This window comes from Fusarium flagelliforme (assembly GCF_020744385.1).
Source record: "Fusarium flagelliforme strain FIESC 12 MPI-CAGE-AA-0113 chromosome Unknown B0J16scaffold_8, whole genome shotgun sequence".
Classification (NCBI taxonomy): domain Eukaryota; kingdom Fungi; phylum Ascomycota; class Sordariomycetes; order Hypocreales; family Nectriaceae; genus Fusarium; species Fusarium flagelliforme.
This window is the reverse complement of record NW_025763510.1, coordinates 1,330,472-1,346,575: the sequence shown is the minus strand read 5'-3', so window position 1 is coordinate 1,346,575 and position 16,104 is coordinate 1,330,472. Positions and strand designations below refer to the sequence as shown.

General features: G+C 49.9%; 7 protein-coding genes across 7 annotated transcripts; 3 read left to right on the top strand and 4 right to left on the bottom strand.

The window, feature by feature from the left end:
• The first annotated feature begins 976 nt into the window (after positions 1-976).
• Positions 977-2,411, top strand: B0J16DRAFT_193227 (NADP-dependent oxidoreductase domain-containing protein). The gene is made up of 4 exons (XM_046122828.1): positions 977-1,494; positions 1,548-1,733; positions 1,787-2,192; positions 2,251-2,411. The coding sequence occupies exons 1-4, from the start codon at positions 1,168-1,170 to the stop codon at positions 2,328-2,330; spliced, it is 999 nt and encodes a 332-aa protein (XP_045977910.1). The 5' UTR covers positions 977-1,167; the 3' UTR covers positions 2,331-2,411.
• Positions 2,412-2,583: 172 nt separating this feature from the next.
• On the bottom strand, positions 2,584-4,020 carry B0J16DRAFT_418858 (uncharacterized protein). The gene is made up of 3 exons (XM_046133797.1): positions 3,764-4,020; positions 3,163-3,644; positions 2,584-3,110 (listed from the first exon to the last, which is right to left on the bottom strand). Exons 1-3 carry the CDS (start codon positions 3,989-3,991, stop codon positions 2,915-2,917), a joined length of 906 nt encoding a protein of 301 aa, XP_045977909.1. The 5' UTR covers positions 3,992-4,020; the 3' UTR covers positions 2,584-2,914.
• Positions 4,021-4,273: 253 nt separating this feature from the next.
• B0J16DRAFT_350421 (FYVE zinc finger-domain-containing protein) lies at positions 4,274-6,714 on the top strand. The gene is made up of 2 exons (XM_046129049.1): positions 4,274-4,657; positions 4,713-6,714. The coding sequence occupies exons 1-2, from the start codon at positions 4,379-4,381 to the stop codon at positions 6,480-6,482; spliced, it is 2,049 nt and encodes a 682-aa protein (XP_045977908.1). The 5' UTR covers positions 4,274-4,378; the 3' UTR covers positions 6,483-6,714.
• Positions 6,715-10,067, bottom strand: B0J16DRAFT_418856 (uncharacterized protein). Its single transcript, XM_046133796.1, has 3 exons — positions 9,534-10,067; positions 7,791-9,477; positions 6,715-7,738 (listed from the first exon to the last, which is right to left on the bottom strand). Exons 1-3 carry the CDS (start codon positions 9,654-9,656, stop codon positions 7,125-7,127), a joined length of 2,424 nt encoding a protein of 807 aa, XP_045977907.1. The 5' UTR covers positions 9,657-10,067; the 3' UTR covers positions 6,715-7,124.
• Positions 10,068-11,267: 1,200 nt separating this feature from the next.
• B0J16DRAFT_193195 (uncharacterized protein) lies at positions 11,268-12,693 on the top strand. The gene has a single exon (XM_046122827.1). It carries the CDS (start codon positions 11,362-11,364, stop codon positions 12,655-12,657), a length of 1,296 nt encoding a protein of 431 aa, XP_045977906.1. The 5' UTR covers positions 11,268-11,361; the 3' UTR covers positions 12,658-12,693.
• Positions 12,693-13,500, bottom strand: B0J16DRAFT_193190 (N-acetyltransferase). Its single transcript, XM_046122826.1, has 2 exons — positions 13,302-13,500; positions 12,693-13,243 (listed from the first exon to the last, which is right to left on the bottom strand). The coding sequence occupies exons 1-2, from the start codon at positions 13,330-13,332 to the stop codon at positions 12,729-12,731; spliced, it is 546 nt and encodes a 181-aa protein (XP_045977905.1). The 5' UTR covers positions 13,333-13,500; the 3' UTR covers positions 12,693-12,728.
• Positions 13,501-13,889: 389 nt separating this feature from the next.
• Positions 13,890-15,712, bottom strand: B0J16DRAFT_418853 (major facilitator superfamily domain-containing protein). Its single transcript, XM_046133795.1, has 3 exons — positions 15,395-15,712; positions 15,051-15,335; positions 13,890-14,991 (listed from the first exon to the last, which is right to left on the bottom strand). The coding sequence occupies exons 1-3, from the start codon at positions 15,591-15,593 to the stop codon at positions 13,985-13,987; spliced, it is 1,491 nt and encodes a 496-aa protein (XP_045977904.1). The 5' UTR covers positions 15,594-15,712; the 3' UTR covers positions 13,890-13,984.
• Between the last annotated feature and the right edge of the window lie 392 nt (positions 15,713-16,104).

Sequence of the window (16,104 nt, the reverse complement as noted above, 5' to 3'; positions counted from 1 at the left end):
TTCTCGGCCATGGTTTTAGTTATGTACCTGTCCCTTGAATTTATAGCCAGGCCAATAACAGCTTCAATCATATTCTGCAAGATCTTGATAATATGTGTTACACATTTGTCAGGAAAGGTTGGTCTTCTATTCTCGCCAATCGGCTCATAATGAGGCTTATAAATGATGGGATCAGGAACTGCATCACTCGTGGTTACACGGCAGTAACGTCATGCACGATTAAGGCACAGTACAGTAACAATTTCCAGAAACGAGTTGACGACATCACATCATGTTGCACCTCCAATGTTTACCCCATGAAAAAAAAGAAAGAATATCATGGCTTCCATCTCCATTTGTCCCCTCTTACCCCTCATAACTTTTTCTCCAGAGATTCAACCTTCACTAGAAAATCTCTAAAGATATTAGCCGTGCCAATAGCATTGGAGAATTGGGTAACAATAGTGACATTTCTTAACCACTCGGGATAACTAGGCCGAGCCTAAGCTTGCTTGCTCTGTTCCTGTTCCCCACGGGCAAAGAGACAGAAAAAAAAATGAAAGCGCTGATATCATTCTCATGCGAATGGCAACAGCACTACTGAAGAAAATGCGGGCCTTTTAGCTCCTGAATGGGGCAAATGATCTCATCCAGGACATGGGATTCTGGGTAAACGTGGGGCATTGAGTTGCCCCGCGTGTTGCTTGATTTGATATGGACACTGGACTGGACTGGACTTGGTGTTGTAGAAGCTTCTCGATAGATGACTTCGCTTCAGTCTTCGGAGCTGCCTCTTCTGGTATCATGAGTAGTCTACCTGGTCCAGGTAGTTCAGTTACCACAGTACAGTACAGTACTGTACAAGTACGAGCACAACGTAGCACAGGTCCATTGTAAATGAGCTGTCGTGGTGGGGGACACTCCGTCACCACCAGGGTTCTCAATGTGCAACACAGCACAATACAGTGAGAAGCTATTGTGGATTATGATAACAGCCAAATGGGTCCTTCCTCAGCTGGTGTCATAATGGTGGATGGATTGTTACGTCTCCCAAACACGCGATTCTCCTTATAAACCCCTCGTTCCTTCTCTACTTACCATTTCCCTCCTCTCTCTCTCCCTCTCTATTATCAAAACCAAACACAAAACCACTCCCACTACATACAACAAAAAAGAACAACCGCAATCATGTCTTTCGGTCGAACTGTCACTCTCAACTCCGGATTCAAGATCCCCCAAATCGGATACGGTACTTGGCAAGCGGCCCCCGGTGAAGTCGGCAACGGCGTCTACGAGGCCCTCAAGGCCGGTTACCGTCACCTCGATCTTGCCAAGATCTACCAGAACCAGCGCGAGGTTGGTGATGGTATCAAGAAGGCCCTCAACGATGTTCCCGGCCTGAAGCGTGAGGACATCTTCATCACCGGAAAGCTCTGGAACAACAAGCACCGCCCTGAGGAGGTTGCCGGTGCTCTCGATGATTCCCTGGAGGAGCTTGGTCTTGAGTACCTCGACGTAAGTTTAAGGTGTAACATAATGCGTCATGACACACGACTAACCATCAACAGCTTTGGTTGATCCACTGGCCTGTCGCTTTCAAGAACGGCAACGAGCTCTTCCCCTTGAAGGAGGGCGACGACAGCAAGACTGCTCTCGACCAGGACGTCACCCTTTCTCAGACCTGGGAGGCCGTCACCAAGCTGCCCAAGGAGAAGGTCCGCTCCATTGGTGTCTCCAACTTCAACAAGGAGATGGTAAGCTTCATACTTCCAATTCTTTTGCGAGCGCATTGCTAACCATTCACCAGCTTGAGCAAATCATCAAGGATACCGGCGTCACCCCCGCCATGAACCAGATCGAGCGTCACCCCCGTCTCCCTCAGCCCGAGCTCGTCAAGTACATGCAGGAGAAGGGCATCATCCTGACTGCCTACTCCGCCTTCGGCAACAACAGCTGGGGCGAGCCTCTCCTCATCAACACCCCTGAGGTCAAGGCTGTCGCTGAGCGCCTCAGCAAGTCCAAGGGCAAGGAGGTCACCCCCGCCCAGGTTATCCTCGCCTGGTCCACTCTGGACAACCACGTCGTTATCCCCAAGTCCGTTACTCCCGCTCGCATTCGCTCCAACTTCGAGGAGGTTGAGCTCGACGAGGAGGCTATCAAGGAGCTCAGCAAGTTCGGCGAGAAGCCTCAGCGATTCAACATTCCCAAGACCTGTAAGTCTAAGTCCATTGCCTACTTCAGGCCCTCAGGACCTATACTAACACCACACAGACAAGCCTGACTGGGACATCGATGTCTTCGGCGACGAGAAGGAGAAGAGCGCTACCCACAAGGTCGTTCTTAAGCTGTAAAAAGTTTATTTATGATACCACATTATGAGGCATGATGATATAGAATAGACAGACAGGACATATCAAGTCCGCTTTCACCAATATAAAAGTTAATGATTACCAAACAAATTGCAGTGCCTGGTATGACAATTGCCGGAGTGACATGCGCCTCATGTTTCATCTTTACCAATTGGCATCAGTTACCGGCCGGGGTGTCTCGGAATTGATGGCTTCGCCCTGGCCAGGGACGAAGCTTGTGTCTTGAGTCTCAAGGGTAAGGCTCGCCAATGGTACGTACAACAAAATAAGTACATCTGAGAACGGTGGACGGATATATTTATTTCAAAGTTTTTAAACCAGCAATTTGAAATGATAGTATGCTTTCCCCAAATGTTTCCTACAATCAACGAAGTGCCATGAAATCTCCATTCCCATGCAAAAGTGCTTCCAAAGTTATTCCACGTATTGAAGACGTGGACCTGACAAATCCAATCTGTATATACAACTCGCACCAAAACAAACCAGTGTCTAAATCGTACAGTGTTCCCCCAACGCGTCTCTGTCCATTCAGCATTCTAGATATTTCTACCTATGCACTGCCAACTCTACGCGCCGACGCTGAAGCCAAATGACCCATCGAAGACATCGAGTTTCTTGACATCGGTGCCTCCGCGGAGAGCTAGTAGGACGTCCATCGCGGGAACCTTGTTGGCAGGGTAAAATAAGAGAAGGTTGTCCATGTCTTCATCTGTAAGGCCACACATCTCGTCCCACTTGTAGGTATCGCTAACTTTAGACATCCTGCTATCGTATTAGCATAATTCACGCGCAAAGATGATAGAAGACAACCCACCAGAGCATGCGCTTAGGTCCATCTTCGGGCTTGGGGGCCATCTTTCTTAATCTGAGCCGTAGTTCACCAATCGTCTCGATGGCGTTACCAGCATTTTTCGGCAATTGCTTGGCAATAAATTGCCGGATAGCAGCCGCCAACCTTGGTCCCTTGCCATTGGTGCTGACCATAATCTGTAGAGGGCCATCACGATGGATGCTGCCAAAGTAGAAATCGCATTCGGGAGGCACGTCGGCAATGTTAGCAGGAACCTTTCGCTCCTTGCAAAGCTTCCAGATAACAGTCGAGGCGGCAGGGTCATCGATGGCGACTAGGACCATACTGGCTCCATCTAAATCTTCGGGCTCGAATACTCGGTCGACGTGGGCGACCTGACCTTCGCTAACTCGAAAGGCGACTTCGGGATTGAGGCCGGACTTGGGGCACACGACAGTAACATTGGCGTCGGCGTTGAGGCAGTTGAGGATCCGACCAGCGGCGACCTGTAAAACATTGTCAGAAATGATGGATTGTTGATTGCGCCGTACAGTATTTGGTTGACGAGCGCTTCACAGGCCAAGAACTCCGAGTCTCGGCATGGCATGTGATGATTCAGACGTACCTCACCACCGCCGACAACAAGCACCTTCTTGTGCTTGATTTGCCATGCCAGGATTAAACTGCCTCCAGGCTGTACAGGAGGGAATGTCTTTGCCATTGCTGCTGGAACGGGAGTGGTAGTAGCAGAGGCAGAAGCAGTAGAGTCAGAGGACGGAGTGGAAGAAGCGGGAGGAGATGCCGGAGATTCCAGCGCCGGCTGGGCTGATGTCGGCTTCTGAATGGGGGTCATTTTTCCCCATCGACTAAGGTAAAGTAAGGTAAAGTAAAGGTGACAAAGGTAGATTCTTATCAGAGCTGCAAGGATGCGATAAGGCCGCTAACGGGGAACGGGAGGAAGCGAATTAGAGCTAACTTGTTGGAGGTTGGTATGACGCATGCTATGACGGTACTTTGTTCACCGCCTTTGCAACACAGAGAGTAAGGTACCTCTTTATCTAACATGAGCACCAAGCCACTGGTTTAGTAGCCAACCCAGTCCATGTTGTCTCCCCTCAATCCACCAATCTCACTATCTACATACTTGCTACGGCGGTGCAGCTCGTGGCTGAGCTCGACCAACTACGGTCGCACTCTTTCTCTCTTTTAATAAAGGCCTCGTCTCCAGAAATACTCCAGCATGTCGGGCCGCAAACTGGGCGGCGGCCGTGTTCTAGGGAGCGGCAAGGGTCTTGCACCCCCGACACCTCCGGCTGCGAATGCGCCTCGAGTTGCGAGCCCATTAGCAGCTTCAGAAAGCAGCATCTCGATAGCTTCTTCGTCAATATCACCCCCCATAAGTGGAATATCGCCAGATCTTTCAGGCCAGGACATCGGCAATAGCATCAGCGTTGGCGCTCAAGGGAAAGGTGGACCTGCAGATGGCGCCCTCGTCTGTCCAATATGTAATGAAGAAATGGTGGGAGACTTGAAAGCTAGCCGGCCAAGCTGTGTGCTGACTGGCATTCCATTAGATGACTCTTCTACAACTAAATCGACACATTGACGATACCCATCAAGAATTACCAGAGGAGGAACAGGATGAAGTGAAGACCTGGTTCGACAAGCAGGTGCTGAAGGCCAAAAGATTCCAGCCCCTGTCCCTCATCAACCAGAAGCTACGAGGTCTCGATGTGTTCGAATCGAACGAGTCTGTTCCCGTCGCCCCCCCGCCCTCCACTGCTGCTGGAAAGACCCCTCTCGAAGGTCCTATAGATCCCGACGAACTCATCACGCGACAGCACTGGCAGCGCTCGACAAGCTACGATTTTTGTACCGACCCAACATGCGGAAAGAGCCTAGGACCATTAAACGGGAGCATCAACTGTCGACATTGTGGACTACTGTTCTGCGAGGAGCACACCATGTACCAGATGAAGTTGAGTCGGAGCGCGAAACATGAACCAGTTCGCGGTTATTGGGCACGAGTATGCGAGACATGCTTCAAATCAAGAGAAGGATACAACGACCACCAGGGAGTCTTGACGGATCACACCAATACATTCGTTGAAATAAGAAGAAAGAAGGTCGAACGGCAGAACTTGGAGATTTCACGACTCGAAAAACGATTAACAAAACTCACGAAACTATTAGCGAACCCCCCTGAAAAGCTCACGCAATCTAACGGATCCTTGCTTGGTCCGGTAACTTCATTAGCAGGACAGAAGAACCCCCGTAAGCTCATCGAACAGTCGGTCGTTACTTGGGAAGAAGATGCGACAGTCGCAAAATGCCCCTTTTGTCAGCAGGAGTTTGGATCGTGGACGTTCAGGAGACACCACTGTCGTATATGCGGTCGTGTTGTTTGTGGCGACCCTCAGACAGGTTGCTCTTCAGAAGTTGGATTAAATGTATCAAGTGACACGAATGGGGCGACGAGATCACCTTCAGGAACTGAGAAACCATCTTCAACAGTTAACGGCGGGCAAGTTGGTATAGACATTCGAATGTGTCGCGATTGCAAACATACCATATTCTCAGCACGCGACTTCGCAGCCTCACTACAACACAAACCTGCGGATCAGCGAGCATACGAGACTTTACGTCAGTTCGAGCGCGGCATCCAACAGCTTCTGCCGTCTTTCCATCGCGTACTGTTGAATTTACAGCCAGAAAAGAAAGAGAGTGGAGAAATAGATCTTAACAAGCCCCCACCAACACACGCTCAAATCCAAGAAGCAGCCAAGATTCGAAAGCGTTTGGTCGATAGTTTTGCCAAATATGGCACGGCAGCGAAACGACTCCGCGATCTGCCCACGGAAAGCCCTACGCAACACCGTCTCCAAGCCGCCATATATACATATGCTAGTGGCTTTCTCCATACGAATATGTTGCCTCTCAAGAGCTTGCCGCAGATGCTCCGCTCGCGCTCATCTGCATCATCCTCCACAGCGGTTTCCACACAGCGGCTCTTGGCTTCGCACCACCATTCTGGTTCCAGTTTACGTCACTCAGAGCTTGCGGACACTGAAACGTCGTCACAAGCACCTAGTGAGGGAAGTACAGTTGTCAGCCAGCTTGAGACTGAAGAAAAGGAGCTTCGAGAGCGACTGGTCGTCTTGGAAGAACAGAAATTCATGGTTGAATCCATGATCAAGACCGCGCAAGGCTCAAGGCGGTTTGAGGAGGTCAGTGCCTTGTCTCGGAATGTGGATGAGTTAGATGCCGAGATTAAGGTCTTGAAAAGCAAGGTGGGCGGCGTTGAAGAGCGATGGGAGGGTGTGTATCGCAATGGCGTTGTATAAATTCATGGTCAGCTCATCCGAATGATCGCCTTCGGACTTTGATTGCCTGGGACAAGGCAGGCCTTTGGAACAGTTGTATATATCTCATGGCATTGCACGGTGTTTGGAGTTTTTGATACGGGGGACTGATGGGAGTTCTTCGCACCGGAGCGACTAAGATCTCCGCACATTGAAGTCACAGACAAATACACTTTTGTAGTATGGGCGACAGTTGAATACAGTCAATAGAACTGATGCTTTTCGTGTCATGAATTAATATACACCTTTCGTAAAACCCCTGACGCCGACTGCCTACTTTGCCCTGTCCTTCCTCTCTCTTTATACTTCTGATTCCCGCTCGCCAGCAAAGTAAAGGTATAATAATATTCGTCCAACTTGATTCTCGTAGCCAAATAGCATCCTGACAAAAATCTCGAACCATGGGTGGTAACAAAAACACAGATAAAAAAGTACGGCAGCCGTGGCTGATAAATAAACGCCCGTCGTCCTAATCCACCACGAGCATGGGTGCTTCTCGGGCTCAGTGGGTATCAAAAGCACCTTGTACAAACAAACCAGAATCGTACACGAATTGTAGTCATTAAAGGATGCAGGGGACGCCTGCGGCGAGGAGAGTAAGGCGGAGAGAAGGTTGCGCTGGGATCAATGCACACCTTCTACTCCTCCAAGGAAGCGCCTGACACGGTTAATCTCAAGCTCCTCTTGTTCGCTCTCCACAGCCTTGAGTAGGCCGTCGATGACAGCATCGACCTCGTCCTCTTGAACACCAGTGCAGAGTGCCACCACACGACGGTACTTGACTTCGGTATCACGGCTTCGTCCTTTGAGAGCTGACACCATCTTTCGGGTTGACTCGCAGCGCTTTTTCACGGCTCGAATGCGAGCTTCCAAGATGGCTGCCGAAGGAAGGAGACCTTCGCCGCCAAACTCCCCATCTGAGGTATCGTCAGCAGCCTCAAGCATAGCCGATAGCTCGGTTTCCCATGATGACGAAGGGTTAGGCTGCGAAGCTCTAGATTGCTCCTGCATCAGGCGTACTTGCTCGGCTTCTCGAGCATATGACAAGTTGGAGACTTTTTGCCGGGCTAACTGCTGCTTCTTAAGAGTAGCGCTCAGGTGCTCAAAGCTTCGCCTTGCCTCGCCGAGTTGTGTGGATGTAGTGCGTAGAGTGCTGTGAAGGGTGTCAAGAGACGCTTGCTTGGCCTTCATCTCAGCCTGAAATGTTGAACCAGTTTCTGATAGAAGGTGAGATATGGCTATAAGGATTAGCAAGAATTTCTTAAATGATGAGGGTTAAAGTCAACTCACAAGCAACTATTTCATCACTGCTCTCTCGGCTACGCTGGTTTGCACCCACAACGCCATTTTTCTCAACATTGGCTTCGCCGTTGGTCTTGTCCTCAGCATTCTCGCTCCCGATACCAAAGTCAAGAGGTCGTAAGCCAACACGGTTTGCGATATTGGGATCCGCGCCAACCTCCAGCAACTGAGAAATGATACTTCGGTTACCAATCCGGGAGGCGATGTTCAGCGCTGTATCACCTACGCTGTCTTGGGCGTTAACTATTTCGCTCATGAAGCGCGCAATGCCCATTTTCGGGTTGACTGCTTGCGAATTACTGGGAGCATTTCCGTTCGTTTGAGTATTCTGGCTGTTAGGTACGCTGCCTTGCCTGACCACCCATTCCAACAAACTTTCAAGGTAATATCGGCTTGCTGCATGGCGTCCCTTTACTGCACTGGTAACAGCGATATGGTGAAGAACTGTTCGTCCTTTGTGATCGCGCGCCTCTATCGTGGCACCAAGAACTTCCAGAAGATCGGGGAACGAGTTATGATCTTGAGAGTTTGTCACTAAGCAGGCTCGCATCAACGCCGTTTCGCCAGATGCATTTACGCGAGATGGGGATGCGCCAGCTGCAATGAGAGCACGCAAAAGAGGCATCCTAGCAAGGGTTGCGGCCCAGTGGAGCGCTGTGTGGCTCTGTAAGTCAATTGGCATGTCCAACTCCAACGGTGTAAACTCCCGAAGCATATCGTGATTTGTGGGGTCAGTGCCCGGAGTTTCCAGAAATAAACCCATCAACATGTTACGTTTGATCTCGATATCTGGGGACATCTCGTAAGGGAGGGGTGGAAGGGGTCCGTTGCCCTCCTCCACCGGCGATCGATCATGGATGGCACTCTGAGTGTACATAAACGACTCATTGGGTTCGGTGGGCGATCCGGGGTATGTCGCAGCATACATATCCATATTTTGCCCATACCCATTGAAGCTCTCGGCCGGCGTCATCGTCACCCGTTGGCGTTTTCGAGGAGGTTCTGGCTCTGTCATCTGAACTGAGTTGTTAACTTGTTGTGTCGAGTACGCCGAGTCAACCTGCTGCCCGTAATCGGAGGCAAAACTTTGCTGGGAGTTGGCAGGGAAATCGTCTCCGTTTTGCATTGACGCCTGGCGGCTGAAGGAGGCTGTTCTTGAAGGTCCATTGCGACTCCTGGGGCCGGGCGAATCAAAGCGAGCTTTGCTGATTGCTGCAACGGCATGAGAGGCGGTCGTGGAAATGTTCTTGAAGAATGTCCCAGAAATACCATTGGGCCGACCATCTGCACTCTGGTTATATAATCGTTTCCTTTGCGCAGCCATTGCTTGTTCTTTTGTTGGTGTATTAAAATCACCTCGACCGGCAACACCTCCGTCTTGGCCCATGTCGTAAGTCAGGAGTGGTCGTAGAAGCTCCTCAACACCGTATTGGCGGCAGACCTGCAGACCACGATCAAACTTTATCCAAGTACCCTGATATTTTCCATATCCGCCCTGGACTTTCTCGTGCTCGCCGGTCTGGATTTCTTTTTCGAGAATCTTAGTGCGCTTTCCTTTGTCAACACCGGCGACTTTAAGGATCTGGGTGGCATTAAGCCATGAGTCGTTGCGACGGCGCATTACGGCGACATTGTTGACTTCCATCTCGTATACATCAACACCCGAATATGATGCCTGTGTCAGAATAGTTAGCAATGACCCATAAATACAGCTTTGCAGGTGTTCTGTACCGAATAGATCGTAGCACCTTCTGGTTCACCATTGTAGCCTCCTCGGAACGAGTTCCCTAGCCCGGTTTGCGATTGTTGACTCATACTGAAAGACTGTTGAGATGATTGCGATGCCGATGGCATGTTGTGTCAAGGAGAATTAACTCCTGGTGTGGCGTTGTAGTGAAGTCCTCCTCAGGAAGGAGTTTCGAAGAGAATATGTCAAGGGCGTGATAGCATTAGAGCGCTAATAAGAGGAAGATATCGAAATTGGATGTGGATTCGATAGGGAGACGCGCCGAAATGGAATTAAGAAGTAAAAGACAATGACCCAGTATGGTATAATATGGTATAAAAGAATCGCAGCTTGGGCCTGAAAGCAGTTACCCGGGATTGCCCATGCGCCTCGTCGTCGAGTTTCAGTGATTTTGTGCGCTCAAAAGCTGGGTGGTTGCAAAGTGAAGATGGAGATGGGGATGGAGTAAAGGCCGGCGAAATGAGTGAGTACTTGGAGATAGTGGGCGGGCCAGGGCGAAGTCGTGCAGGTAAGGTGAGATGCAGGCGGACCAGGGTCTCAGGTACCTCCAAGGTGCCCCAGAGACGAGCGGGGAGAGCGCTGAGAACCAATGCTTTTAGCGAATTCGGCGTAATGAGCCGCCTATAGCTTAGTTGGCCCGGTGAGGAATAAGGGTTTGAGCCTCCACTATCGATCGATGGATGTTTTCGATTTCGTGTGTGAGAGAGATGAAGACGAAGATGAAAGCAGGAGGAGATAAACCATATGCAAGGTGACAGATGAAAGAAACGCCAATGCAGGTTGTTTCTGCATCTGATGAAGGCGGGATAATCGCAAGTACTCTGCTCTACAAATACTGTACGTTACTCTACAGTGGAGGCTACCTAAGCTTATGCACGTCAAAGTGACTTGTTCGGTTGTGTTCACTTGCAGCAAGCTCCCGCTCCCTCGGCTGGTGAACGTGAACGAAACAAGACGAGTACCTTTGGTAGGAGAAAAAAAAAGATGCGCTCAATTAATCAAGACGTGTCCGTTTCGCGGATGATCGCGCCCTTGGACGTGTCTCGCGCGTAAAGCGCGTAAAGGCCGTGAACGCACGAGCCAGGGTTCAATGTACCTCCGGATATTCATCATGAGACCCACCACGCTTTGAGACTTTGGCCCATTCCAGAGACCAAGCCCTGTCCTCCAATCCATGATAACCACCAGTCTTTGTTGTTTCGTGTCAGGCCGTTGAATAGACCATATTTGTGCAAGTACATGACGCATGTTCATAGCCATTGATTCACAGGCCACGCGCGAATTATCAAGCTCGCTAATGCAACCTCTTGTCGAGGGCCGCCATAACCATGACCAGTTGTGTTTCAGCATAATACAACACCTACCTTTCACAAAATCACTTACACGGTCTTGCACAACTCTTCTCGTTATGCAAAGTCCAAGACAGTGGTCAGGTACATCGTTCAAGCTTTCTCGTTGCCGTGGACAAGGTATCTCACTCCGTCGCTCCGGATGAACCCTTGTTCCAACACGGTCTTACTCACAACATTAATGCCCAGGAGTATTCAACATGACTTCTGTAAGATTTAAGAAGTTTAGTGAACCCAAGGTACTTCGGGAAGATATCAGAACTATATCGATGTTTCCATGTTCCTCGTGCTCCTTGAGCAATGAAAGAACCGACCGGGGTTTTACCGTAGACAGCTACCAAAAAATCATTGTAGACAATTCAAGCTTCAAGATGCAGTCCTTGGCATCTGCCATTTTCCATTACAACACTTGAACGAGGCCTTGTGCCTCCTTTTTCTTGCTTCTAGCATAGGAACTGTCACAATGCCCCGTCCAAATTCGAGCATCCCCAATTGGCTTCTTCCACGCCATCTCTATCGACACATTCTACGGGAGACATCCTATCTGCCTCCAGCAATTCGAGCCACTATCACAACAGAAATTTCCTCCAGATTTCACCGTCACCGTCGAAATGACCCTCACAGCGATAAACATCGTGCAAGGGCTGCCAATGTGTTGCGCAAGTTGAGAGCGGCGAACAGTGGAAATAAAAAATGGATGGAGGAAATCATGATGCACGCTTTTGCCAGGAAGGGAGCTCGAAGACGAAACCTGATGTTGGAGTTTCTACGCCCTCAGCCTCTCACCGACAGCGAGACTTTGGAAGCGACAATCCATCAGGTACAAACAGACCAACCGCCTGTCGATGAAGTAATTGCCAAATTAGCCGAAACCACAATAAAGAACGACTCTCCTTCGGAAGAGAATTGGACGAAAAAGGAAGAGACAGAAGCTACCAGCGACACCAAAAGCGATAAGAAAGAACCAGCGCAGAAGAAGACTCTTGTGAGGCGGGGTCCGAAGCCTCTCCAGCCTACGTTTTATCACAAATGGGACGTCCAAAAACTCAACAAGCTATTGTCTTCTCAGAGAGCGCAACAAAAGTCGGCGGACATGTCTTGGCCCAAGACCAATATTAAAAACCTTAATCCCGACACCGACATACCAAAAACAAATATATGGGGGAAACCAACCCCCGAAAGGGTCATCCAAGCCAAAAGAGCAAGCTTTTGGAAGCGTTCGATCCCTAAAGCAATGCCTCCGCTCCACGTTGATGAATGGGAATTTCTTGGTCAGCTAGCGAATGGCGCCCAGGAAGAAGCAAAGTGGGAAATGCCAGAGAGGAGACCAGCTGCGAAGCCTGTACAAGATGTCACAAATAAGTCGAAGCCAGAGTCGTCAACTCTGGATTGGAACTGGGAGAGCCATGCCACTTATCCTACTAGCAGAGTCGAGCGTGTAAACAAACTTGCGCTGTTTGCGAATGTCGGGCCAGACAAGACCGATCATCCATACCATCTGCAGTTCGATCCGAAGCAACTCACACCAAGATGGTTCCGCCGTGCTTATCAGAGACTTTGGCAACTCTCAGCTAAGGCGGAAGAAAGTCATGCGACAGGAAAGAGTGTGTATGTCTGGGGCTCTTTCAATCCTGGTGTAACCGCTCCTACTGAAAGACAACTTGAAATTTTCGAGGGCGTCGACAACAAGGGTCAAAAGCCAAAACGCCGAACTCCTGCAACACCAACACCAACACCCGAGCCCGAGGTTGCCTCTTGAAATCTTTGGCAAATCAAAACCAACTCTCAATGTTGAGAGATAAGAGCATTAAACTTTCTTTATTGAATCTATCAGTCCGTCAAGCTGGCCAACTTGTTCAGGCCCTCGTTGTCTACTCGCATGCCGACCCAGTCGTTCATACGGTAAGCGCCGATACTCTCATAAAACTTGATGCTGGGTTCGTTCCACTTGAGAACAACCCAGTCAAGTCGAGCTCCGTCAATGGCAAGGACTTGCTTGGCCAGTGTGCTCAACAACTTCTTGCCATAACCCTTGCCGCGCTCCGATTCTCGGACGTACAAGTCCTCAAGATAGATGCCTGCGCGCGAGCGCCACGTGCTATAGTTGTAGAAGTACAACGCCATGCCGACGGCTTGGCCTTCAGGTGAAATGAGGAGGAGACACCGGGCAGGCTTTGTTGGCGAGATGGGTTCAGTGGCTGGGATGACAGAGGCGTCGGCGTTGGGGGAGTCGGATGGCGCGAAGGCGATCGTGGCCTGTAGGGTCTCAACGGTGGCCTTGTTGGCGTCGGGCTCCTTCTCGTAATCGGCGAGTTCCTGGATGAGCTGAAGAATCACGGGAGCGTCTATGGTAGAGCTTTGGTTAGCATCATGACACGTCCCAGGACCAGTGTTGGAACTTACCCTCCCGACGGGCATGTCGAATTGTAGCCATTGGATATGTATATTAGAGACTTGATTGTATAAACTGTCGTGAGATACCCCTTAAAGAAGAATAGACTTGTAAGAGTATCAAGATTCCTCGAGAAACCGCAGGGGATGCTTTATCTTTATGATGTCGCTGGCGCTTTAGTGGGGTTGATGGGGAAATTATTTAGTGAAGGGCGCGCCCAGAGGAGGGGCAGTTGTGGAAGCTGAACGGAATAGGCATAGCGGACCGGGAAGATATACACGTACCTACTAAACTGCCGATGAACCGGTGTAAGTCGATAGTACAGCAATCTCTCAATGATCCATATTTTTATTCTGAATAAAAGTACTTTTAATCCTTTGATCTCAATAAACAGAAATAGAACGGTATCCTGGTTCTCTGTTTATGCGGTGACGATGGTGGCACATAGAACATGGCTAGGAGGCACCCGTGGCGTACTGGCCCTATGCAGTGAGGAACACCAAAAATCAGAACTTCGGGCCTTTTGAAGTTTGCTATAGGTTCTTCAAGCTCGCCATATTCTTTCAACAGCAACTTCAGTGGAAGTGAGAAACGAATTTAATGTTGCTAAAGGTATTCATTATTCATAAACGTTAAATAAAGCAACTAACTATCCAAATTTGGGTATAAACCACACTACATGCTCAACTTTCATTTACAACAGGTATCTGTACGTAGGCGCATTATCGCCCAGCTCGGCCTTCTCGTCATTAGTGAGCTCCCGCTCAGGGGGGTTCGCAGCCCTCTTTCTGTTCTCATACAAGCACACAGCGCCGTATGAGATACACGCGATAATAGACAGAATCGTAAAGGCAATGCAGATGGAGTAGCCACGGATGAATTTAGGCGCATCCTTTTGCAAGAAAGAATACACGGCGATGATACCACCGATATTTCCAAAGCCAACCTGCCATGCGCTACCGATACTTCGTCGCCTGTGGCCTCCGAGATTCATGTTGAACCAGCACACGATGATGGGCATAGCAGTGTATGCGCCCATCGTGACGAGGAACAGAGCACCATATTGAACCTTGTGGTTATCGTGGACGCAGATGAGAGTAGCGAAACCAGCAATGGCGACTAGAATGGCGAAGATGGCGAAGGACGCTCTGTGGCGGAGCTTGTCTGATGCAAATGCGACGCAGAGCGAGAACGCGAAAGCAGCAGCCCATGGAGGAACGCTGTAAAGCTGGGTCTGGATAGGGCTGTATCCGTAGGTCTTGATAATACCAGGCGCGAAGTAAGCATATCCGTAAGCAGGCACAATAAGACCGAAGTACATGAAGCCGCCAATGATGATCTTGTAGTCTTTGAGCACATTGAGGGCATCGGAGAAAGTCGTCTTGCGCTCGGCGCCGGCGTGGCCCTGGTCGACTTGCAGTCTCGCAGTGACGTACTCCTTCTCTTCAGGAGTGAGCCACTTGGCCTGCTCGGGGAAATCGGGCAGCAGGAAGTAGAAGAAGAAGCTGACGAGAACGGTGAGACCACCCTCAAGGATGAAGATCCAACGCCAACCAGCGTAGCCTCGAACACCACTCATCTTGCCAATGGCGGCCGCGAGAAGACCACCGAATGCGCCGGCGAGAGTCGTGCTGTTGAAGAAAAAGGAGTAGCGGCGCTGGGCTTCGTGTCGGCGATACCACATGCCGATGAGGTAGAAGGCTGAATTCTGTGTGTAAGTGAAATGCGCCGCGTTGGTGAGGGGTTCGTAATTGACTTACCACCGGGGAACATGCCCGTCTCAAAAAGACCCAAGAAGAAACGAGTGGCGATTAAACCGCTGTAGTTCTGAACCAGGCCTTGGAGGAGCGTGGTGAGGCCGAAGAGGAACATGTTGAGACTCAGCCAGACATGGGGCTTGAAACGCTTGAGGAGAATGTTGGAGGGAATCTCGAAGAGAATGTATGGCACGAAGAAGACGACGAGGGCAGTATTGTATTCAGTCTTTTCGAGACCAAGCTCTTCAGAAAGACCAAAGACATCGGCATTGGCAATATTGACACGGTCTATGAGTTGCGCGATAAGTCAGTTGTTTGCGACAGCACAGAGGATGAGATGAACGTACCTAAGAAGGCGAGCAAGTACATGATACACAGGAAAGGAATGACATGGAAATCAATCCTGGCCATGAGCTTGGTATCAGTCGTACTGGACGGACAAACCAGCTGGACATCGTCTGCGACAACGCCGTTGGAGCGCTCAGGGTCATCGTAGGACACGGGCGACTCGTTGCCGCTCTCCTTCTCCCTGGAGTTGAGCGCCATTATCACTGCAGAAGACTTTTGTGTAGGAAGGGCCTTGGAGGAGAGAAAGAGTTGGAGAAATTATACAATGCAGATCTAAGGAAAAAAGGTAATGGGGGAAAGGAGACTTATAAAGAAACATGGGGGATGTCTCGGGGCAAGGCCGTGTTTTCCGTCGATCCCAGCTTTAGAGTACAGTTCGGTACTACCTAAACTAAACTAACATGACTGAGTGGGTGTTACTTTTTGGTCAATGACATGCAGTTCAACCAGTAAAGGTTAACAGAATGTCAATCACTGAGCCGAGGTCGGGAACAATTAAACAAGGGGACGATCCTACGATACAGCACGGATCCACCGACCTCCATTATAATGAGTTAGTGCTAGATCACCCCCCGCAGAAGAAGATCCGATGGAGACTCCGCTGGCTGTTCACGGCCGAGATACGGAGAAGGTTTCCCTATGGTTGATGCCGACTATGACCGATGTCGCTTGGAGATGCCAGTATCGGAGGTTGTTTTATCTCCTTTGA

Bases quoted from the DNA above. Each gene is read 5' to 3' on its own strand.
- B0J16DRAFT_193227 (XM_046122828.1), top strand. From the start codon at position 1,168: ATGTCTTTCGGTCGAACTGTCACTCTCAACTCCGGATTCAAGATCCCC. The intron at 1,495-1,547 runs GTAAGTTTAAGG...AACCATCAACAG, and splicing joins TTGGTCTTGAGTACCTCGAC to CTTTGGTTGATCCACTGGCC. The intron at 1,734-1,786 runs GTAAGCTTCATA...ACCATTCACCAG, and splicing joins CCAACTTCAACAAGGAGATG to CTTGAGCAAATCATCAAGGA.
- B0J16DRAFT_418858 (XM_046133797.1), bottom strand. From the start codon at position 3,991: ATGACCCCCATTCAGAAGCCGACATCAGCCCAGCCGGCGCTGGAATCT. The intron at 3,645-3,763 runs GTACGTCTGAAT...AATGTTTTACAG, and splicing joins TTGTTGTCGGCGGTGGTGAG to GTCGCCGCTGGTCGGATCCT. The intron at 3,111-3,162 runs GTGGGTTGTCTT...ATACGATAGCAG, and splicing joins GGACCTAAGCGCATGCTCTG to GATGTCTAAAGTTAGCGATA.
- B0J16DRAFT_350421 (XM_046129049.1), top strand. From the start codon at position 4,379: ATGTCGGGCCGCAAACTGGGCGGCGGCCGTGTTCTAGGGAGCGGCAAG. The intron at 4,658-4,712 runs GTGGGAGACTTG...GCATTCCATTAG, and splicing joins CAATATGTAATGAAGAAATG to ATGACTCTTCTACAACTAAA.
- B0J16DRAFT_418856 (XM_046133796.1), bottom strand. From the start codon at position 9,656: ATGCCATCGGCATCGCAATCATCTCAACAGTCTTTCAGTATGAGTCAA. The intron at 9,478-9,533 runs GTACAGAACACC...ATTCTGACACAG, and splicing joins AAGGTGCTACGATCTATTCG to GCATCATATTCGGGTGTTGA. The intron at 7,739-7,790 runs GTGAGTTGACTT...TAATCCTTATAG, and splicing joins CAGTGATGAAATAGTTGCTT to CCATATCTCACCTTCTATCA.
- B0J16DRAFT_193195 (XM_046122827.1), top strand. From the start codon at position 11,362: ATGCCCCGTCCAAATTCGAGCATCCCCAATTGGCTTCTTCCACGCCAT.
- B0J16DRAFT_193190 (XM_046122826.1), bottom strand. From the start codon at position 13,332: ATGGCTACAATTCGACATGCCCGTCGGGAGG. The intron at 13,244-13,301 runs GTAAGTTCCAAC...GCTCTACCATAG, and splicing joins TCGACATGCCCGTCGGGAGG to ACGCTCCCGTGATTCTTCAG.
- B0J16DRAFT_418853 (XM_046133795.1), bottom strand. From the start codon at position 15,593: ATGGCGCTCAACTCCAGGGAGAAGGAGAGCGGCAACGAGTCGCCCGTG. The intron at 15,336-15,394 runs GTACGTTCATCT...CGCAACTCATAG, and splicing joins GTACTTGCTCGCCTTCTTAG to ACCGTGTCAATATTGCCAAT. The intron at 14,992-15,050 runs GTAAGTCAATTA...CACAGAATTCAG, and splicing joins GACGGGCATGTTCCCCGGTG to CCTTCTACCTCATCGGCATG.